Here is a 23,185-nt window from a genome sequence, read left to right as displayed (position 1 = left end):
TTAGATGACTCTAGACTGTGTGTGTCATGCTGACAATGAAATCAAGCTAGAAAAATTTAAAATACGAAATAAGAAGGCAGAACTGTATGTGTGCCCTTTGGCTAAAAAGAGAAAGGGACGTGAAGGCGGTTTGCCAAGTAAGAAAGCCCATAGGATGTTGTGTCCTATAATGATTGAATCCAAAGCAGTAACTCCTGTATTCTCGTCCATACAGTTGTGATGCTAACAGGTTGCTCCAACTCTACTTTCTAATATGAGTGTACAAAGAGGCATCAAGAGGGCTGGAGATAACTCCATGTTTGAAACAATTGTCCAGGATTCTAAAAGCTCCAGAGCCACTGTCTATATGAAAGCTTGCCACAGAGTCTGCATCAAATGTACAACAGGGTGTGTAGCATCAGCATCCATGTAGTAACCCATTTACTGTGGACAAAAAGTGAAACTATGCTAAGCTGACATTCATGTCAATGTGGTAGGGACACCCAACAACAGCAGAATGTACTCTTCACCAATTAGCTTGGAAAACTTTTTTTCAGTAGGAAATACTTTTCCCTACTTCAGTTTAGAACTTCTGGCATATAATACTATTTAAAAATTAATCTAATTTTAATTTTTTATCCAGCAATGCTGCTTGTAAACAGGCAATTCAGCCTCTTCCCACTTGTACCTGTAGCAAGCAAAACCCTAGGCTAAAATAAAAACAAAATGGTATAGACAAAGAGACTCACAGTGAGTGTTGGTGTTAAGTTGTAGAAAGGTTACTCTATTGTACAGTATCTATATTCTTGAGTGATATGCTATGTTCATGACTCCCTCATTCATTAGTCTCTTTGATGCCCTCAGTAGGCATGATTATAATGATTAAGAAAGAATGCATTCACTCAGTCAGTCACACATCTATTAGAAACACACTGTGAAACTTAAGGCATATATATTGTGCTTAGAGAAAACCATTCATTTGCATCTAAATACTTAAAGAAAAGTTTTAATCAATAGTATTACTACAAACCACACATGTAAGATTTGAAACTGTAGAAGATCAAGTACTCCCTGAAAACATCCAAATTATGCTGTGCCTTTCAAGGAAATGCCTTTTCCTGCTACTTGAGGAACATATTCCTGGTCTTTAGAAGCAGTCAGTACTTGTGATGTGTTTGTGTGATGTGTTTGTCTCTTTCAGCAACTTTAGTAACCTTTTCTATCTCAATGCTCCTGTCAGATCACTTTGAAAGTATTCAGTCCCACCCCTTCTACCCTGCTTGTTTGACCTCAAAACCTCATCTCAGAGCATTCACTTCAGAATCTCAGTGTCAAACAGACCTGTACTGCTCCTGTGTTCTTTGACACGACAGGGACTTCCAGTAGTCTCTACCATGTACTCAGTCTCTGCCTCATGCCCTGTCAGCCTCAGAGACTTTTCATTCAATCCCCAAGTTGCTCTCTCATCAACCTGACAAGCAATTCTAGATAAACCTTCATCACCTTGACCAAAAATTATTATCTATTATGTTTTCTGATTCCATATTCTAAGACTCTACAGCTAGTGCAGAAAAGGGCACATTTCCAGCTTTGCCCAACACAGGAATGCTACTCTAACTTCTGTTAGGAAGACGGTGCTCAGAATATTGCTAGCATGTGGCATTCTTACAACACACTCAGGACCCACTCCTTCAATTCCCAGAATTTACCCCTGCTATTCTGCAGTACAATTCAACCTATTTTTAAGAATTTATTTTTTCTTCTTATCCTGAATTCCCGTCTCTGTTGCATACTTTTTTCCTGTCAAATATTCTTGTCTCAGTTAGGAAGTGATTTCATTCCTTTCTCATTTGCAAAGTCTTTCCATTCTCCCCTTCCCTTTTTCTTTCCTCCTTTTCTTCCCCCTTCCCTTTCTGCAGCTTTAACTGAGACCAGACTGATTTCAAATTTGAGACCTACTGTCACGCTCTACTTCCTCTCTTCTCCTGTACCATCCCTAAAGCACTCTATACTACTTCTGAACTCTTCATATTTCACCTTCCTTTTGCAGATTGATGACATATTCTCTCACGTCTTACATGTTCTTTTCATTTAAGCTGGTCCACCTTACTGATTTGCAAACAATGAATATTAGTGTACTCTGTGTCATATTTGAACACACCAATCTTTCCTCTCAGATTTCTCCTTCCACTATTATAATTTTCATATTTCTTTTCTGACTCTTACTTTCATCTCTATTTTTCTTTGACTGCTCCTGTGATTTGGTCATAAAATCAGATTGAGTCTGCCTTTAACCCCACACTTTCCTTCCTAAAATCTTGCCTTCTATTATTCCCAATTCTCATACTAAAAAAGTTTCATTGATTGCACCTTTGTAGTTATCCCTGGGTCCTTTCTTTCTCATTTCACACATCTAAAGCAATAGTCAAGAGGTTTCTTCTTTATCACTAAAGAACTGTAGGGGTTTTAGAGATTATGAAACTTCTTGGAAAGTCAGACCCTCTATGTGTAACAGTTACTGGTCTCACTATCAGAAACAGTGAACATTTAAAAGAACTGATTGCAAAGACTTCCAGACAGGCATATGGAAACTTTTACTCTATCTTCAGAACTAGCCCTATTCCACTTCCTCTGTAAAAACCCAAATTCAGCTCAGCAACTACCTCACACAGTCTCTGACAGAATCTTTAGCTGTCTTCTGAGGGTTCTCAATCTCCACAAGTGGTTTGTTATCAGACAGGCGATTTACTGTAAAGAAAAGTAATTTGCAGTGGGTGTGGAAACAAGTCGGCTCACTACTACCCAGTCAGTGGGCCAAGCGATGGGTCATAAACATTTTAGTAAAATCAAAGGGGAGTTAGTGCTGCTTACTTCAACAGTAAGAGGGGCCAAGTTCCTCAAGGAACTGATCTCATAAAGTTATTTGTGTTGGGAGCAGTGATGTATTTCTAAGTCAAGAGAAGGAGAGCTGGCAGGTTTGGCTCTCATCAGCTTTGACTGCAGGGATGGTAAAAGGAGAGCTATTCTTTACCCTAAGGTAGCTGTGCTCTTTAATCCACATTTTAGTCACACAACTGGGCAGCAACCTTACAGGCTAATTTAGACTACCAAATCTAGGAGAGGACACTGTTTGAAAATTTAGTGCGATGTCTACCAGCTAGAATAGAACAAAAATAGACCTTTGTAAATAATCAATATATTTTGATATTTTTAATTTGTGTAACTTTGAATGTAATTAACATTCTAGCACATGTTTTATCTACTTGAGATTGAATGGTAATTGCACTAATCACATGCAAAAATAATAAGAAAATTATATATGGTGCATTGCACATTCTGTTTGACTACAGTAATCATTTTTTTCTGTGTATACATACTTAATATTTTTTTTTGTTAAGAAAGCACTGGAAGTTGGGAGAGAAAAGTGGTGTGGTAGATAGGGCAAGAACTTGAGGGGAGGGAATGAGGGTAGACTTGGTCAAATGACATTACATACATACTTGACATTTTCAATAAAATGAATTATATATGTATATATATTATCTTTAAAAAGTAGTTGAAGCTAAGTGTGGTAATCTATGACTGTAATCATAGCACTTGGGAGATGGAGGCAGGAAGACGAAAAGTTCCAGGTCACAGTTGGCTATACGAGACCTTTTCCCAAAAGAGAGGTGGCCAGGAGATAATTATAGACACTGCACATACAAATTCTTCCCAACTCTTTTCTTCTCCACCTTTATAGGAAGCTATTTTTTCTCTCTAATATCAATGCTTCATATTCTGTTTAATTTTTTTCCACTTGGTGAATCTTCTGCTAGTGCGTGGCACTGCCACACTGTGGAGCCTGAGCCTGATTGGTGACTGTTGAGTGGTATGCATCTCTATCAGAGTGCTACCAACGACACTTCACTCCCTGCAGCTGGAGTGCGTCCATGCCCCTCACCCATGACTGTTGGTCAATGTGTGTGTGGCTATTCTGTGGCTCTCCTATTGCCAGGTCAGCCATGATTTCCCTTCCCTTTCTCCCACAGTGGTGAGACTATGGTTATTTAAGGCAAATGTCTGCATATGGACTTTACAACAGTAGCTGGTTCCTTTGTAAATGTTTCCTATCAGGTTATGATTTTTGACATGCAATTTTTCTTTTGATTTTTATATGAGTATTTGGGAAAAGGACGCTACTTCATTCACTGCCAACTTCCCAGAATCATTCATTAAAACCTGCTTTTGATCCTTAGAGAACTTTTGTATTTATCATTAACTACATTATGAGTATTGCCATATGATACTTTATAAATTCATTTGAGTAAAACTATTACATATGATAGTTTTATATAATAATATAACAATATATTATAATAAAATAATAATATTTTATTATTATACTCATCTTTCACTTGTTTAAAGATATTTTTATGGTCTGAGATGAGAGACTAAAGGAGTATGTGAACACACACACACACACACACACACACACACACACGTATATTTCTTGGAGTTCAACAAAAGATACTGTATTTCCCTAAGTATCAGGGAGGACAACTCAATAGTTGTAACTTTCTCTTATTTCTTCTTGATCAAATTCGATGTAATTGGATGCAAGTCATCTACATCAGCACATGGACTTTTTAGTTTGAGTGAAGAATGAGTGATCTGTGCTTGTCAAGAGACTGAATGAGGGTACCTTTATATGATAAAGACACAAAGATGACTGACTCCCACTTAAGACCAGAGTGGGAAAAAATATCAGTATTAATTTATTACAAGAAAATTGTGGTGCAAAAACTTAAAAATTCCCACTCCCCAAGACAGCTTGGCAGAGTATGAGAGGGAAGGAAGCAGAGGTGGAGGTGAAACTGAAGTGGCAAGAGCTTACAAGGTGAGGTGAGCACAGAGTGACCAATCCCAAAGCAGCCATATCTCTAAAGGAAAACTGAAGAAAAAGCAAGGACTGTAGAGGAAAACACAGTGTGGCTGGTTTGTAAGTATAAAAGGCTTCTCCTTCCTCTTCAAGGAAATCAAAGCTTTTGACTCCTCATTCCGTGTCTGAGTAAAATTTAACAGATGTGTTTGTTTAGAGGATTGTAAGAAACACCAAGGAACAATGTTCTGTGTCACTGGTTCTGCTGCTTTCTCCGGTTTCAAGTAACTCTAGAGGGAATATTCATTGAAGTCGCTCTGAGCAGTTATTTTAATAAGTCTCTTGATTGATATGCAGACTTTTCACTAAAGACAAATCTGAACCTTGCTTGTCTCACCCTGACATGAAGATGAACTCTAAGGTATTACCAATGCTACAAACTATGATAAAGATGGAAAAAAACATTTCCCCAAATAATACTTCAGATACAATCCTGTTCTCTGCATGGAACTACAACATTGCTTAGGTATATATGTTTTATTTATTTTCTTTTATGTTACCTAAAAACCAATATGTTTTCATGTATTGAAATTATGCCTTTTGTATTTTTTGAGGCATATAATTCTTGGAAGAGAGGAGAACAAAAATATTCTAAATTTAAAAGAAAATATTTCCATTAGACTATTTACATAATATGTTCCCTTCCCTTCCCTCCCCTCCCCTTCCCTCCCCTTCCCTTCCCTTCCCTTTCCTTCCCTTTCCTTTCTTTCTCTTCCATTCTTCTTTCTCTCTCTTTTAACAGGTACTCACTTCCTATTTGTCTGTTAGGCAAATGGTCTACCAACTAAGCTCTACCCCTGAGAAGCTTGACAAGGGCCTTCTTTAATTCTTGAGTTCCTCTGCAGAAACACATCTTACCATTCATGAAGTCCATTGCATCTCTGGGTTTTTAGGATTAGTAACTTTTCAAAATGGGCCCAAATTTACACCTTCACAGTTTCTCTTCCTAGATCCTGAGTCTATAACAAAGGCCTGTCCAAGATGATTAGCTTCCTGGCTTATGTGATGTCCCTTTACAACTAGTGGGGGAGTCACCATGCTCTTCTTTTTTTCATCTCTAGAACTTCCCTTTTGTCTCATTGATTTGAGGTGTGAATTTCAAGTCTTAACCCCTCTCTGTTGAGGCTATGTTCCTATATAATCAGACAGAGAGTGGATTTGACTCCTTTTGTTGAGCACCATCCTGCTCATCAAAATGGACTGCAAGATGAAGAATCATATAACATGATTCTTTTCTCTAACTCTTACATACTGGCAATGCTGGGGATTGAACACAGGCCCTTGCACATGCTGGGTTACAAAGGAACTGCACTTCAGACCCACATGATATATCTTCAAATGCCAGGTCCATGCTATGAATGATACATACTGTGATTACTTATGACTAAATTTCAATACTCTTTACATAGGCTCAGGCAACCTCAAATTCTCTCCACATTCAGCTCTGCATAGTCAAGATTCTTGTCTAGTAGTAAGCTACTGAACCAAAGTGATGTGATCCAAGGTCAACACCAAATGAGGAAACTAAGAGAGCATAAGATGAGACATGAGGTCAGACACAAAGTTAGGAAATATTGGAGATATTAACAAGGAGGAATTATTCTTTACAAATTCCCTGGGACTTCATATCACCCAGTGATGATGCATAATTATAACAAGTTTGTTTCTCCTATCAAAGAAAAGCTTGTTTCATTTTCGCAAAGAACACATCTCTTTTACTTCTAAGGCTGTGTCAGATAGAACCTTGTCATAGAATCAATATTCAAAAATGAATTTTAATACATGATTAGCTTTTATGTCTATTTAAAATTTATTTGAATCACAATGTTGATTAAATTATAAATATTTGAATTAGCTGAAATTTGAAACTGTGAACATAGAACTAATGACTGAAAACTCATTTGCTAAAATTGCTTTGTTTTGAATTATAACTTACTTTGTTTATACTTTGGTTTTATTGCCTAATCATCAAGAAAAAGTAAAAAAGTTCCATTCATAAATGTAAGATAACCTATTTGTAAAGTAAAATGTCTTTCATTAATTGTCTCATATGGTAACAAAAACACCATTAATATCATTATTGGTAATAAATTCCTTCATAGTTGTTATTCCCTGAATTCTTAATTTTTTTAAATCTCTGAAATTAAAATTTAAAACTCTAGTTTTTGTACACTGAAAGTAATGTAACTGAAGTGTGAATATGTTGAAAATCCACATATTTCAGGAAGCAGTTTTGTGTCTATGCTTAAAATGTTTCACATGTGGACTTGATGAAAAATTAATTTAATAAAGGAATACACTGACTAGAATATAGAACCACAATTCTTTTTGAAATCAACATTTCTAGGTTGTATTTGCATAACTAGGTTTATGTATTTATTTAGTAAAGAAGGATTGCTAAAGCTACAGGAAGAAATTACTCAAGAGTTGGTATGCTAAAGACAGTACCCTTTTTCTCCTGACATCCAGAAGAAAGCATTTGAATATCAAAAACAAACCATGTACTGTAAAATGCTACTGTTCAGGTTTGCAAAGCCTCAAGGAAACTGGAGTTTTTCATTGACTTATTTATGGCCATCTTACTTGTGAAGACCTTCACTGCAGATCTATTGCCCCTACCCTGTGTGTGTATGCGTGGGGGAGGGTCTGCATGAACATGTGGGCACATGAGCATGCACATCTGTATGCCCGTGTTATATATGTATTGAGTTTTATGGTCTTAACTACTACTTAAAAAACAGTTAGGAAAGAGTGATTAAGAAAGAATTTAGGAGGCTGGAGAGATGGCTCAGTGGTTAAAAGCACTGGCTACTCTTCCAGAAAACTCTGATTTGATTGTCAGCACCTACTTGGCAACCTACAACTGTCTGTAGCTCCAGTTCCAGGGCATCTGACACCCTCACACAGACATGCATACAGGCAAAACACCAATATGCATAAAATAAAAATAAAATAAATCTTTTACAAAAAGAAGGAATTTAGTAGGAAACTCAGTGAAATATATTTTATTCATTATTTTTAATAATTCTTCCCAATGAAGTAAAATAAATAATTCATTAAATTATAAACCCAGTTTTAGTTTCAGGAATTTAAGCAAAAATATACCAGCCATCAAAGTAAATGAACGATGACAGCTATTAAATGAATTTCACTTTAATGACTACATGTAACAAATAATCACTATGAACTCTACGTGTTGTCTCAAAATACCTAGTGATTACATGACAAAATTCTAGCTTGATAGAACAAAAAGTTAAGACAAAAAACCCCACAGAATCTGAATAGTGTCCCCTTTTCTGTTTTATTTTACAGTGTGTGTGGGGGGGTGTTTGTATGAGAGGAAAGCTGTGGGGACCAATTTCTCTCCTTCTATCCTGTGAGATTCTGGAAGAGAACTCAGGTTTTAGAGCTTAGTGGAAAGCACCCTTACCCACTGAGCCATTTTGCTGGCCCTCTCTTTTTTGAAGGAGCACTTTGTAATCTTTGCTTTTGTGTTGTTATAGCTCTATAAACTGTCACCCAGTGGTGCAGCTTCTTTAACGAGGGCATAAGCATTTCTACCGCTTTGCTGTTTCACCCCACTTGCAGGCTCTCCTGACAACTGAATATCATCTTTTACCCCCTCTAAGAATAGAAACAAGAAGTAATTTTTCAGCGCATCATTTTTCCCCTTGTTTTCTTGCAATTGAACTATGAAGTACTTTACGGGAAAAAGCCATTTGTAAGAAATGTGTCACGTCAATAAAGAAAGATTCGTGTTCCCCTGGAATGGATTCTCTATTTACTATGTGGGTTTGCTAATTGCGTCTTGCCAGCTCCCCAGTGTTATTCACACAGCAGCTGGAGAGTGAGGTGGCAAACTCTGCTAAACAGGCTTTCTTCCCACGCAGCAGCAGCTGGGCCCTTGCCTGTCTGTCTCTGGCTTTCTTCCTGGTGGCACTGTAGAGTGCCAGGAAAAGTTGAGGGCCACAGCTGCCTGTTTTCCTTCAAATTCTCCATGAGTCCTTGTTATTCACAAATATTTCTTGGGGTAGGGAACCCACAGAGTATCCAGTGGCCCACAGGACTCTTGTCTTGCACAGACTCCACACCCCGCTGAGGAGTCCTGAGCCGGAGTGACGGCTTTGCAACCAGCTGTCGAAGGGCTGAACAAGAGGCTTTACCATCTTGTTGCTATTTCTCCGTGGGATAGGACTCTGGAATTGAGCCGGAAACACACTGCTCATGCAGGTTTTAGGCACTGAGGCTTCTGACTGTTAGTATTTATCTGTTTGATAGTAACTACATGACATAATCTGAACAACGATGAATATACAGTTAAAGGAATAAAGAATCATTCTCTGTGTTCTTAACTTTGATATTCTACAACCCCATTAATGCCGATACTACAGAGTAAACTGCAAAGTCCTTATAGGTTTTAGTCTACAACTCAGGGTGAACACTTGGGAAATCCACGAGATTTGGTTGAGGAAAGCCACAAAATCCCCCACTGGTGTGCATGCTGAGGTTTCTTTGTGCTTCACCGTTCTGTGATTTTGTTCACCGAAAACACTAGGCACTTTCAGGAAAGGCAGATATTTTGGTTCTCCAGAAATGAAAAGACTATCAGAGCACATGGTAAATGTTTTGATTTTGTATTTTAAGTTCTTTTGTGAAATTATTTTGTAGCTTCTAAATCAAGGCAGGGTGCACATTTTAAGAATGATGGAGCAGCTTTTCCTGCTAGAGACGTTTGCTATTTAGGCCAGCAATATGCTTTTATTTATATCTTACTTGCTGTTGCTTTATTTTATCAATATATGCCAATAGTTCCATAAAAAGTCTTAAGATAATTGTGATCATACTTACTTAAAGTACTAAACGTAGATATATCTAAAACGAATTCTTCAATGTGAAATCTCCAATTTAAACCATACACTATTTCTCCACTCACTGCCCTATTGGCTGCATGTGGTGGGCACCTCTTGTTCACTGTTTAGGGTTGGCACACAGCAGGAACTCAACAAGTAATAAATATACGGACTAGTAAATGATCAAAATAATCAGTTGCTTTTTTATTTTTTCTTCTTTATCAAAACTGGTTTTTTTTCTAAAATGAGATATGTAGAAAAAGAACCAACATTTCTTTGCCAATCTTATTTCCCCTTCCAAGATTACTTTCAAAAACCAGTATTTTCCAATAGAAATGAAGGCGAGCTATAGACATCAATGAAATTTGTCTAGTGGACACAATCAAAAGGAAAAATCAGAGAAAACTGTTCTGCAGCCCAGGCTGGTCTTAAACACACAATCCTGCCTTAGCCTCATTCATGCTGGAGTGCAGCAAAATGCCTTTTGATAATTTGCAGTTATATAAATTATCAATGAGATAAATTAAATTCATTTTTGTGTGTGCATGTGTGTGTCTCTGTGTGTATGTGTGTGTGAATGCATTTTTTAAATGCGTGATTATTTAAAAAAGAATTCAAGCTATTCACACTTGAAGTGATTCAAGTAGTACTTTTGGGACTACTTCATAAACAGAAAGTTCTTCAGTCTTCAGAGGATGAATTGGTATGCTTACCTATAGGCAAAGTCAGGACCAATGCATCATGTGAGTTCCTTTCTTAACTAAAAGTGGCACTGTTTCTATAATCTTTGCCATTACCATTTTTATTTTATTTTTTATATTTACCTTATCCCTTTGTTAGACTCCTTTCTCTCTGGGGATATCTGCAGTATCTTCAGCAGGTTAAGATACTCATAGGTTGCACTTTCCCATTAAAAACAAAACTCTAGTACTTGGAACTAGAGAGATGGCTGAATAGTTAAGAGGGCTTGATACTCTTGCAAGGAAAACTGATTTTAATTCCCTGCACCTACATTAAGCAGCTCACAACTGGCTGTGATTCTAGCTAAGGAGATGTAATCCCCCTTCTAGTACGTACGCACCTGCACACACACACACACACACACACACACACACACACACACACACACACACACGAGATGAATGCACATAAACACTCATACCCATAAAATTCCAATATTTTAAAATCATATAATCTATTTCTTAGAGTTGTGCTATGTCTTGAGTTTCCATCAATTTCTTCTTAATGCAAACCTACACAGTAGTCAAATGTGAAGTATTGCTTAAGTATGCCAAGAAAATTCAACAGAGTGTCCAGTATGATTTTTTTGAAGCTTACTAATTACATTATTTCAGTTCAGATTAATAGATTATTTTCCTCATGTTGGGGGCAAGATTGAGGATGCATCAAAGTGGTAGAACTCATGCCTGGCATATGTAAGGGCCCAGATCCAATCCCCCATAAAAGAAATCTCTAGTTTGCATAATTTTTGTTATATAATGATGTTTTCTTTGTCCAACCTTGGATTTAATTTTATGCATTATTCTTGTCAACTTTGAACTTTCTGTTCTTTATTTTTAGTGAAAATTATCATAAATCACAAAATTTATACCTGGAAATATTGAGCAATAATTAAATTTAAGGAGGAATCTTGGACAATGGGCTCATTCCAAAAAGGTATCAATTTGATCAAAACTTGTAAAAAATTTTAAGGTGCATTTTTATGTATTTGTCTCTGTCAGTTTGTTTGAAAACAATACACTGCATTTAAAATGATGTTAAAGCACATGTAGATATGACAGATTTTGATCAAAATCGAAATGTTTTAGAAAATTACAATAAAGCCAGACAGATACTCAAAGTATAAGCTAGCCAGTATAAAACTCAAAGAAAATGCTCAGTCTCAAATCTGCAGAGGGTGACGGAGGATTGTAGGTGAGACATTAATGAGAAAGAGGCTATGCTCCAGGCTGAACAGAAGGATGGGGTTCCTGTGTGTGAAGACAAAGATGTAAGCCCATGGATTCGCTTGTCTGACCACAGTTTATGGAGTGACAGCTTGTTTTATCACTTCATTTCCTTCCTACAAACAAGAAGTTTAAAAACTAATTCCAAGTAAACATCATGTAATGATGTATGTCTGTGCCCACAGATTGTATAAAGGTTAGTACATATTTTCTGCAGAAATAAACACATAGATAACAGACTAAGTAATTACTCAAATTGGAAAAATAACAAAAACAATAACTACATAAATAGACACACATTTGGGCAATGGTTTTGGCATGATTAATTAATTCTTTAGACTATTTAATTCTTTTTGATTACTCTACTTTGAGAAATCTCTTATACAGAAATAGTGTATATCTTAACATACACATCTCACTACACTTTTACTTACATCCAATGAAGAAAAACCATTAGCAGAGAGGGGCAGTAAGCAGTACTTTCCAGTGGTTAAAGGTTTGACTTCTGAAGTTGGAGCATCTGCACTCAAATTCTCACTCTCTCACAAAGTGAATGAAGGATGTTAAGTAAATTATCTAAGGTTCATGCCTCAGTTTCCTTATGTCTAAGATGAATATCATCTTAGGCCATAGTTTTTCATTAGGACTAACAGAGGTGGTGGGGAGGGGGAGCAGTCTCTTCCCCCATCATGTATGCTCATGAAAGGACTCATTACAAAAGGAAGGAACGGTAAGAGTGGTTTGGGAAGAGGTGTTCTAAAGTGGGAGATTAGTTGTGTGAGTTTTGACTCATGGACATAGTTGCTACATTTAGTCTGTGATACAAGAAGTAAACTACTGAATTTGAGGTTTCATTATACAATATACATTAGGCAATACTTTGGACATCATTGAACTTTGAATAAATTACTAAAAATAAATCTATTTTACTATACTCAGTGACAACAATTTGCCACAGTTTAATTGATAATGTGAAACTTATTTAATGAAATCTCTGGTTGACAAACTAATGGTCCCTAAAGACCATTGGTCCAGTTCCATGTTGTGAACTGGAAATTCCATCAGAGTTACCTTCTATGTATGGCCAAAGACACACTGCACATCATGGGATGGAAAGGATGTTCTAGTCAAGTGGGTCAAATGGAATCACCAAAGGCTTTAAAGGAAGCAACAAGGTCAGAGTTAGCTGTGATGGTTGAAACAGACCATGGAATGATAGAAAGAGAGGCTAGGAGCCAAGGAAAACAGACAGGCTCTGGAAGTCAAAAGAAGCTGGGAGAAGATTATCCCTGGAGAATTAGGATGACCTAACCCTGACAATTCCTTGATGTGGTGAGACTAACTTTGAAGTTCTGACCTTCTGCTCCATGAGATAATTTCTGTACTGCTTTAGGCCACTGGGTTTATGGTCATGAGTTTCAGTATCTACAGTATCTCCATGTTAGTACATGACATCTTAAATTGTGAAATGAAGCTTTTTTGATTTTTTTATATCTAGGTCTGTATTAGGCTCTTCTGCTTTCTGTGTCTTTTTGGTGCATAACTCAACCCATATATAAATAGCTACTGGGTAGCTTTTAAAAGGAATAGTTGATAGCTCTCCAAAGAGGCAATAATAAGATAGAAAGATGCCATTAAGCCCGAGTATCGATTTACATTGCAGTAAAGTTGCAATGTCATTAAGTGGTTAAATATTAAATTATATAACGAAGACTTCCAAAAAGATTGATTGAAATATTAATGATATTATTTCTGTGTCCTTTTCTTTATTTGTCTTCCCACTGTCTTAATTTTCTGCAAGTAGTATCACTTTCATGATGGCAAAGCACATCAACTTTTTTTTTTAATAAAGAGACAGCATTTTACAATGAAATATGAAATGTAATACAAGCAGCATCACTATATTCGATCACAGGTGCAAAAATACCAATCTAATGAATAATTAAACATTTTCAGAATCACAGGTCTGTATGTTCCATGTTGTATAGTCATCATGGGTGGCTTGTTTTAAAAAGCACTGGTTAGCTTTAATAACGATACTGCTACAAACATCCACTGAGCAGTTACTGTGAACTGCATGACCAGAACAGCAGGTGATTTGGAGAAAATGGGTTTTAGCAGCTTCTGGCAATCAGTTCAGCAAAAAAGCCAGCAGACTGATTTGTCTTCCATTTTATATGGAAAAATGAGTTATTCCTGAAACTATGGCTGTTTGTTGTTGGAAAAGTCATTCCAGCTTCTTAAGCCTCATTCTTTCTCTGTTAGATATGAGGGTATAGGATTAAGTTGACCATAATATTCCCCATAGCCCTATTAGTCTATAAATGTGTGACTAAGAACACTGCATACACAATTAGGATTATAGCCTCAGGATATTAACCAAGGAGACTAATTCAAATAGACAAATTTAAAAAAAAATCTTCTCTTGGGTTTTACTGTTTCATTTTGCCATCATACAGGTGCGGCCATGCCCATGAGTGAGCTTCAACCACATCCATCGCAGTGACACCACGAAACATGCTGCTAACGCCCTCAGCATCAGTCGCTTCACGGCATCTGCTTTTTCACAACATCAGAAACTAAACTGCAGTGTACTAAATGATCCAAACACGTGTTGGCTTCAGGCTGTGGTGGCCTGATGCCGGGCTGGTCAGCTGAGACTTGCAGCTTGTCACTTGTCAGCTCTTTAAGGAATGTATTCAGAACCTCGGGTAAGAGACCCACATTCTTCTAGGAAAATCAGACATATTAAAGCAACTTAACAGCTCTCCAAGTATACAAAAGGCCTGATGCATGCCCAGTAACTATGGGGTGAAATGAGGATACCATGTCTGGAGTCTGCCTTAAATGAAATTTCACTCTAACTTTGAAATGTCCATGGATATTTACTACACATTTTTTTTTATTTTAGGAAATATTGATAACATGTCTGTTCTTTGAAAAAGACTTCAGTTACTAAACTTAGATTTTAAGGAATTTATGAGTCTTGTAGGGTATAATAATCACACACAGACTGAGCGCTAATACAAACCAGAAAGATAAATGTCGAAGAAAGACAGGAGTGAGAGAAGAATCAAGTCCGCATGTTCTGTCACGGAGATGCATGGAGAAAGAGTACATGGTGCATGTCACTGAAGGCTGCTGGACACCCAAAGATAAGAACCAAGGTGGAAGGAGACAGATTTGTTGATGGAAGAAACAGAATGAATGCTTTTTTTGCAGGGATAGGGTTTGGGACATTCAGAGTGTATCTGGAGAAGATAAGAATAAAATATGGTAATTCCCACTCCAGGCTGGAGAGCCATGACAGAAAGATGGACACAATGGGTAAAATCTGGATCTCAAATGCTTTGAATAGCCACATAAGAAGACCACACTTTATTCTATATATAAAAGAGAGCCATTTGGGACTTTGACACAATTATCTAATTGATCTACACTCAGCCATCCCTATTATAGGCGCCATTGGTAATTCTCATCCTGTTATTGTGAAAGCATTATAATTTCTCACTCGACAAGAGAATGAAATTCCAGACTGTCTTCCCACATATTGTGCAGTGAATTCAAATTCAACTCTCACATGTCTGAAAATCTGCAAAGAAGGTTCTCTGTGTCCTTCTAGCACTTCAGTATTGTCCACTGCTGGAAGAGGAATCCTCCTGTAAGATCCTACCACAGAAGGCGCAGCTACGAGGGACTGATTGTATCTAGTGGTTTTGAGGCTCCCCTGGTCCAGCCTTCTAGACCCCCATATTTGGCCATGGCCCCTGTGCATACTCCATGTTTCTTATGGCATTGAGTTAAGCCTATATTCTGTATAGGACAGACTAGCATCCAATCAATCTTACTGTGGATATATAGGTGCACATTTATGCAGAAATGAATAAATACATGTTATACAAAGTGGTAGTATCACATTGTAGCTCAATTTTATACCTATCATTTTGCAGCGGAAGCTGTATTTTCTCTTTATTTTACAAGCATTTTGAGAAGAGACCTACTCTATTGTCTTGTATACACAGCCAATTTTCAACGAATATTTATTTATCAATTTATTCAAGTCCTCCTGTTTCCAGGTTAGGCTGGATTTCCCCCAGGGTAGGAGAACAGCTGGTTAACATATTTGGTATAAGAGGACTGGAAAGTGTGGTTTTTATTTTCCCTTAGGTCTCTAAAGGGAAGATGGCTTGTTTGTTTAAGAGCTTCAGAGATAAGAGGTCTGACCTCATCATCTGAAAGTAATCTATCAGTGCGGACATGAGTGGGTGCAATGTGTGTGACATCAGCCAGCCTGACACTGACAAATCACGTGCCAAACATTAAAGCCAGGTGGTGTTTGCTAGTTCACACAGCCCATCCTCAGCACGGCTTTCATGGCCAAATCTGGTACTCACCTCAATGAAGAAGATGCTGGCTGCTGATGTTGGGTGGTGATACATATAAACTGTCACCAGAATGGCTGCTGCTATAATGAGGATCAGGATCAGGATTCCAACAATGAGGCCGGCGTGAAGGCTTCCTCCTTTCTTCTCAGCTGCACTGTCATCTGTAGAGGCTGAAAGAAGATTCCAGTTGTCAGGTCCGTCATATGTGTGCCCTTAAACTCAATTTTCTTTTGTGGAAAATTTGTGTATGCAAGCAAGTAACACTGAATATTTATCATGTTAGTTCAGGCTTGTGTGTGTGTCCAAACAACTTATGTCTGAAGTTATTTAAGCAACAAAACCCTTAATATTAATGGCTAAAATAAATTTAATGTTTTCAGTGGTGCTGGTAATCGAACCCATAAACTTGTACATGTTAGGCAAACACTCTACTGTTTAGCTACATCATTCTTATAGTAGAATATCAATTTCTAGTTTAATAAACACAACTAGTAGCCTTTTAGGTATGTGTGTATATGTTTATGTGTGTGCATGTATGTATGTAGATGTATATGACCTTAAGCTTATAGATGTGGGGGCAGGCAACTTCTTTAATTGCTCTCAGCACTGCTTTCGAGAAAACTTTAACTGACGCAGGCTAGTTGGCTAGACGGTCTGGGTATGTCAGGACTACAATCACAGGCTTATCTTTACATGAGTGATGGGGATCTGAATATCCTGACTAAAGCTTCTCATGAAGCCCTATTTGATTAGTCACTTATACCCACCCAAACTGTCAGAAAAATCTCAGATTCTGTTTAACTTAGAGTAATCTGACCCCAGCTCTCTGTCTCTCAGAAATGACACTGCTATTGCTCCAGACTGCGTGCCTTTCAAAATCTCTCATATTCTGTGTGGAATTTTCCATGGATGAGCATTACTTTTTTCCCAGTTGGCAACTCAGACATTTCCACAAAGTCTATGCATGTACCTCCAAGCACAATTCTCAAAATCTGTTTTAAATGGAAAAGCTTTTTAGAAGCATAACAGGTGGAGGCAAAATGACACTTGAAGAGTTTTATTACTTTCTAAAGGGAAAACTACAGCACATGAAAAGATTCCAGTATGCCACCGCCTGGTATCATTTTCTCTATATCTAATAAGGTATGTGCCTCTGTAATACCAGCTTCCTGAGTTCATGGATAGAGGAATTTAATTTCCAATGTAATGATAATGCAAGTGAAAGTCAATCAACCACATAAAATTATCTAGAAAGGGTTTAAGATTCTGCAGTTTTGCTGGCGGCTCAGGCATTTGGAGATCATCCTCCAATATGTGTTGCAGGTAAGTGCATGCTAGTGTATAATGTGATTGGTAGTTTTGAGTCATTAGCTAATTCACAAGATGGACAGATGTTCTGAAATACTGGCTCATAATCTTTATATTGGCAGGCCTTCTCTGTGTTATTATTACCCCTTGCTGCTATGTTTTAAGTGTCTTCCTATTAAAAGACTTAATTGAGATTTTTAGTTTGCTTGTTTTAACTTTAAGAATTTGTTAGTAAAATACAGATATGGTTTTCTATCAGGATAAGTGGGTGACCTGAACTTACAGAATTCTAGATAAAATTCTCATAAAATCCTTCACACTCTCTTTAGTTTCCTTCCTTCCTCCGTTATTCCTTCCCCCTCATCTTATTCCTTCTCAGTCCGTCTCTCCTTTCCTTCTTCTGCTTTTCTCTCTAGCCTTCTCTCTTTCCTTTCTTCTTCTCTTCCTCCCTCCTCCCTCTCTCTTCAGCAGTAGGTCCTAAAATCAGAACTTGACCTTAGATCTCCATTCATTTCCCATCGTCATCATTTGCTCTGTGCTTGACTTTTGGTATCAGTGATCCTCCTCTAAATCCTAATATTCAAAATTTTAGAGTTTTTTCCTACTGTTACATAAATTAGCTAGAAAAGAATATGAAATTTAAAGAGTAATTCATTGTATAAAGTTTCTTTGCAATATACATACATACTTTATACATGCTGTGTTGTATATATCTAATCTTCAACTCTAAGACATAAGCATCATTATTCCCACCTTTTAATGGCTGAGGTAACTGAGACACCAGGAAATTAAGAAATGTGTTAAAGTTGCAAACAGCTGCTCTCAAACAGGGCAGGCTGCTGGTAAACCCCAGCTCTGACCATCATTTTGTCAGCTAACACTGAGCTCTTACCACTTCTTTTCCTTCTTATTTGGCATCATGAGTCTGGCACAAAATTCTGGAAAAAATCTGGTAATTTTAAGTAAAGGAAAAATAATTTAAAAGACAGTTCAAAAAATAGTTTTGTGCCAATAACAAATGTGGAGGTTGTGCCTCTCCTGTGACTTCTCCTAGGCTTAGCCAGTATCGCTCCTGTGACTTCTCCTAGGCTTAGCCAGTATCGCTCCTGTGACTTCTCCTGGGTCTCAGGCCAGTGTTGCCATCAGAAGCACGTTCTCAAGTTTAGGGAAAGAGCAAGTTAAGAGTGACTAAGGAAGAAAAATGAACGCATAATAAAGGCTACTGAAAACAGGTGACAGCCGGTGGAAAAACAATTCCATGAAAGCAGAATATGGCTTTAGTAAGTGAGCTCATCTCCCTTGCTCTCAGTTGCCCAGTCTGCACTATGACATCAATGACAGTATTACTCCACAGAGTTCCTGGAAGAACTCAACATCTACATACATAGGTCTTAAGGGGAGCATCTGGCATGTAGTAAGCACTTATCTAATGCTAAGCTGTAATATTATTACTTTATTTGTTAGATGAGGCAGATTGAGGGAAATTATAGCGACAGAGTCCTAATACCACAAAACTATATATTTGGCTCCTTTACTAAGCATGCATTTATGACTGCATCTTATGAGCTAGACACATATTTTTCCAAGATTATGACATATTACTTTCATAATAAAACAGGATTGATTTAAAATGTTACTTTGGGGCAAAATATAGTAAAATTGGATACTTGAGTCATATAAAAAGTCTTTAATGTTTCTATGAACCCCATGTGTAATACAACCTTTTGCTCCCACCATCGCCTGCAGCAGCCCTTCCTCGTTCTTCTTGACTCCTCTGTCTCTGCACCCTCCCATGTCTCTCTCCATTCCTCTACTGATGCTTTATTTCTTCCTTTTCAGTTGAGTCACCAGCCAGTCAGCACGTGTCTTGTTGAATTTCTGTGGGGTTCACATTCTCCTATACACAGCACCAAGTTTCAGCCTTATATGTCTGATGTGTGAAGGGAGTCAAAGGGGATATGAAGCACTGAGTGGACCCCAAGGCTACGGCTGGATGGATGGACCTGCTGCAGGGGCAAGGAGCTTCCCTGCAAGGAGGGAGCAAGCAGAGGATATGTTCTATTTAGTAAGATTCTAATCATAACTAAAACAATTACTGAATTGCAGGACCTAAATTTCCAAATTTTGGAATATAAAATAAGACAAAATTTGCATATTCAGGATCGTAAATCTTATTTAGTCCCCTTCTTAAGGCAAAATGTCAACTCTCACCATCATTTCTCAGCTGTGTGAGACATACAGATTGGTTATGTTATCACCCTCTGAAGTATATATACATTTACATGTTTCTTTAAATAGTTAGACTTCTAGTGATGGATAATATTCTTTATGTAGAGCTTGATTTGTTGCTAGGCAAATGATAATTTCACAATTTCTGAGATGATGATGATTGTTAATAAAATAAGTGATTTCCATAGTTTCTCAAACACTGGTAACCATAGAAAAATTTTTACTGACCTATGAATGTCAAGTGACCCTGATGTGTTAAATAGTGTGTTGCCATAAGAACAAACAATTTAAGGGTATATATAACACTAAATTCCAAAATGTTACAAAACATGTTAATGTTAATTCAGAATAATTCCCAGTAACCATCTATCATAAGAGAAAGAAAGTTCTCATAATTTTTTTTTATAATGTATTTTTCTCTTCCCACATTGTAGAAAGTTAAGGCCTACCAGGCCAAAAGGAGTCGAGCTGGAGTCTTCCTGGTGCTGTGAGAGGTCCTTACTGTGTCTAGTCAATAAGGAGCGACCAAGCAGTGTTACTTGAGTGCCTAGCAACAGACTCTGTCAGAGGTCCTGATCATTCGTAGCCATAGGGATGAGGGATGAGCATGAAATGTCAACTGTCAATGAATCAGAATGGCTGGGTAATGGGAGGGTGTATATATACATACATTTCCTGTTCTGAAATAAACGAGTCTACTATAAGCCATCTATCCAACTCCTGGTGTCTGTGTTCATTGATGTCGTGTCTTTACACCCCCTCCCCCGAGGAAGATATTAGGGTTCAGCAACACCCTGTAATTTACCCAATCTTATTTCTTCTCACATGATTCTACAAATACTGTGAAAAGATCCTTTATTCCAGATGTTTTCAAAGGACTTTACAGATTAGAAAGCAAAATGTTATTGGGATGTTAAAGGTTGCTGAATTGAAACATCTGCATTGATATGATTGATATGTTGGATTGTAAATTCTCTATTTCGTTTCCAATTTATAATCATTTCCTAAACACTACAATATGTCACTGGTGTGGTTATCTCTTTATCTCTGAACCACATACAGGGGTCATGTCTGTCCAAAATTATGGGCATCTCATTTTTAGATTTCTGAACGGAAAAGAAAAAAAAACAGTGAAAGCACATCCTGGGCATCACATGTCATTGGGAATTAATTCATGCACCTTAAAGGAAGACCCTCAAATGAATTGATATCAATACTCCCTCAGAAAAGACAATAAACTAACGTTTCAACTTTTGAAAACAGTCAGTGTTGATCTTTTAAATTGGCAGAGAGAAGCGTGTCAAAGACAACACATGCAGTTCTATACAGCCTCAGGTACAGCCTTCCTATGCTGCTTCTTAGAGTCTATACAGGGGGATGTTCACGCACAGTCACAGGAGTCTGGTCATGAGACAAGAATATGTATGCTTTTCTTTGAAACATCATAGGCTTTTTTATTCATGTCCCAAACGAAAGAAAACCAAACAACTATCAATTCAATATTATACATCAGATAACTCAAATCTTCATTTGTGTCTTTAGCTTTCATTTGAGTACCAAACTAAAGGGCTTGATGATGAAAATCAGTGAGACATCATAGAAAGAGATCAGAGCAAAGTGAATATTAGAAATAAACACTGAAAAGTCCACAAAGTAAAAGTATTTTTGTAATGTGCTTGTGACATGATTTAAAACATGAGTAGAGCAAAGAAAATCAATACTATCAAAGATGACCTACTCTCATCTGGTGCTCTGTGTGACCCAGGGAGGGTTTGTGGCTTTTTAGGAGTTCATAGAAGCCTAGAATGATGATCAGCACTCAGATGAAGACAGGACTAACAACTGTTACGTCTGTCAAAACGATGAGTTCTTGCTGGCTGAGCTTTTCTCACCACAGCAGTGAACAGAACAGATTTCTAAAAGTAGAAAATTTCCAAGACCTTAAGTGAGTTGATTCCTTTGCTCTATTTCATGGAACATTTATGACTAAGTGAGCTGATCAGAGAAAAAGCAGAAGAAATAAAGAGATGGGAAAAAGATGGAAGAATGAAAGGACAAAATTTTTAAAGTTTCTTCAAAGTAGAGTGGTGGATTTTATAACTCTGTCTCCTAATGCTTTATATGATTTCTCTCAGAATTTATGTGTAGCATGGCATTGATATGATACATTTTGAGTTAGGCATCTGTAATATGATAAAATATTCTAAAACGTTGCTAAAGAGACTTGTGTCTATTATCACTAGTCTTCAAGTATGAGAATAAAGGAAAACTAAAAATTCTCATCTGAAATTGTATCCTCTTTAGAACTAACTCTTCTGGCCTAAAAATTCCATATCATAGTAATATCTTCTGGGGATTTAAGGCCTGATGGATTGGACAAACTCTTGTACAGATTTCCTCAAAAACCATAAATCTTACATGAACATTGCCAAAACATTCTTTCTTAATGCTTTGGAATGAAGATGAACTAAAAATGCCTTAAATATCAGTGTTCCAGGTTTTGATTAAAAACACACAGGCTCACAGCTTTCCTTGTGGAACATCCTCTAACCCATTTATATGCTAAAGCAAGTACTGGAAAATCAGGTGATGAATTTTTTAACAAAATTGATTGGAAGTTTTCCTTGTAACTTCTCTGATTTTGTAGCTTGTTTTTAGTTTTACTGATAATTTCAAAATGTTTATGGTGTATGTTCACACATGTGCTTTCATACACGCATGCACTGTGTGTGTGTGTGTGTGTGTGTGTGTGTGTGTGTGTGTGTGATGTTGTGCATGCCAGTCAGAGTCCATCATTATAGATTTGGGTCTCTCTTTTTACCTTTATGTGGTGGGTTCTAGAGATTAAACTCAGGCCATAAGGCTTGTAATGAAGGATCTTTTACTTATTGAGCCATATTGCTATCCCAAAAAGTTTTCATGGATGAGGGTGACCTGAAGTAGTTAATAACATATATTCAATTTCCACAATCCAATGATGCATATTGTAACACTGTCATTTATGGGGTTTGGTAAATTCTCTGACAAGAAATAAAGAAAGGTACACACACAAAATATATAAAATGTATAGCATATGGTAAAACAGCACTGGCAAAGGCAGCAGAGGAGCCTCACTTTTTCTAACCTTTCCTACAAGGTGACTTTGAAATTTTATTAGTAGATGCATTTGAAGTGTTTTGAGATGAGTGAGCATAGAGTATGAAAATCCTATTTCAAAATCAATAATATGTCACTTCTTATCTTTGAAACTGAAGGTAAGTAAAATAACTTGAAACTATAATATAAGAAATAATTCACTTAATTAAACTGAAGGATTGGGACAGACATCTACATAATGAGTTTGTGTGTAGACACACTGATTTATTAGCACTTTTACTAATAACTAGTAAGTAAGGTGTGTGGAATCTTCTCAGAGTGCATTGATGACATTTATAGCTACTACAGGGCACCAAATACAACTTTTTTCCATTCTTACTTTTACATATGCTACGTCATCATTGACAAGCTCTTAAATATTTACTTTTATCATTACCTTTAGCTTTAAGA

At 37.1% G+C, this 23,185-nt stretch overlaps 1 protein-coding gene across 1 annotated transcript in view; it reads right to left on the bottom strand.

Annotated features, from left to right (window-relative positions):
* Plxdc2 (plexin domain containing 2) overlaps positions 1–23,185 on the bottom strand; it is a 384,159-nt gene that overhangs the window by 5,371 nt on the left and 355,603 nt on the right. The window contains exon 13 of the mRNA XM_026783054.1: positions 16,112–16,272. Coding sequence (XP_026638855.1) covers positions 16,112–16,272 — 161 coding nt within the window. The remainder of the gene's footprint in view (positions 1–16,111; positions 16,273–23,185) is intronic.

Source organism: Microtus ochrogaster, chromosome 16 (assembly GCF_000317375.1).
Source record: "Microtus ochrogaster isolate Prairie Vole_2 chromosome 16, MicOch1.0, whole genome shotgun sequence".
Taxonomy (NCBI): Eukaryota; Metazoa; Chordata; class Mammalia; order Rodentia; family Cricetidae; genus Microtus; species Microtus ochrogaster.
The sequence above is the reverse complement of the archived record's forward strand: the minus strand, read 5'-3'. Positions and strand labels throughout refer to the sequence as shown.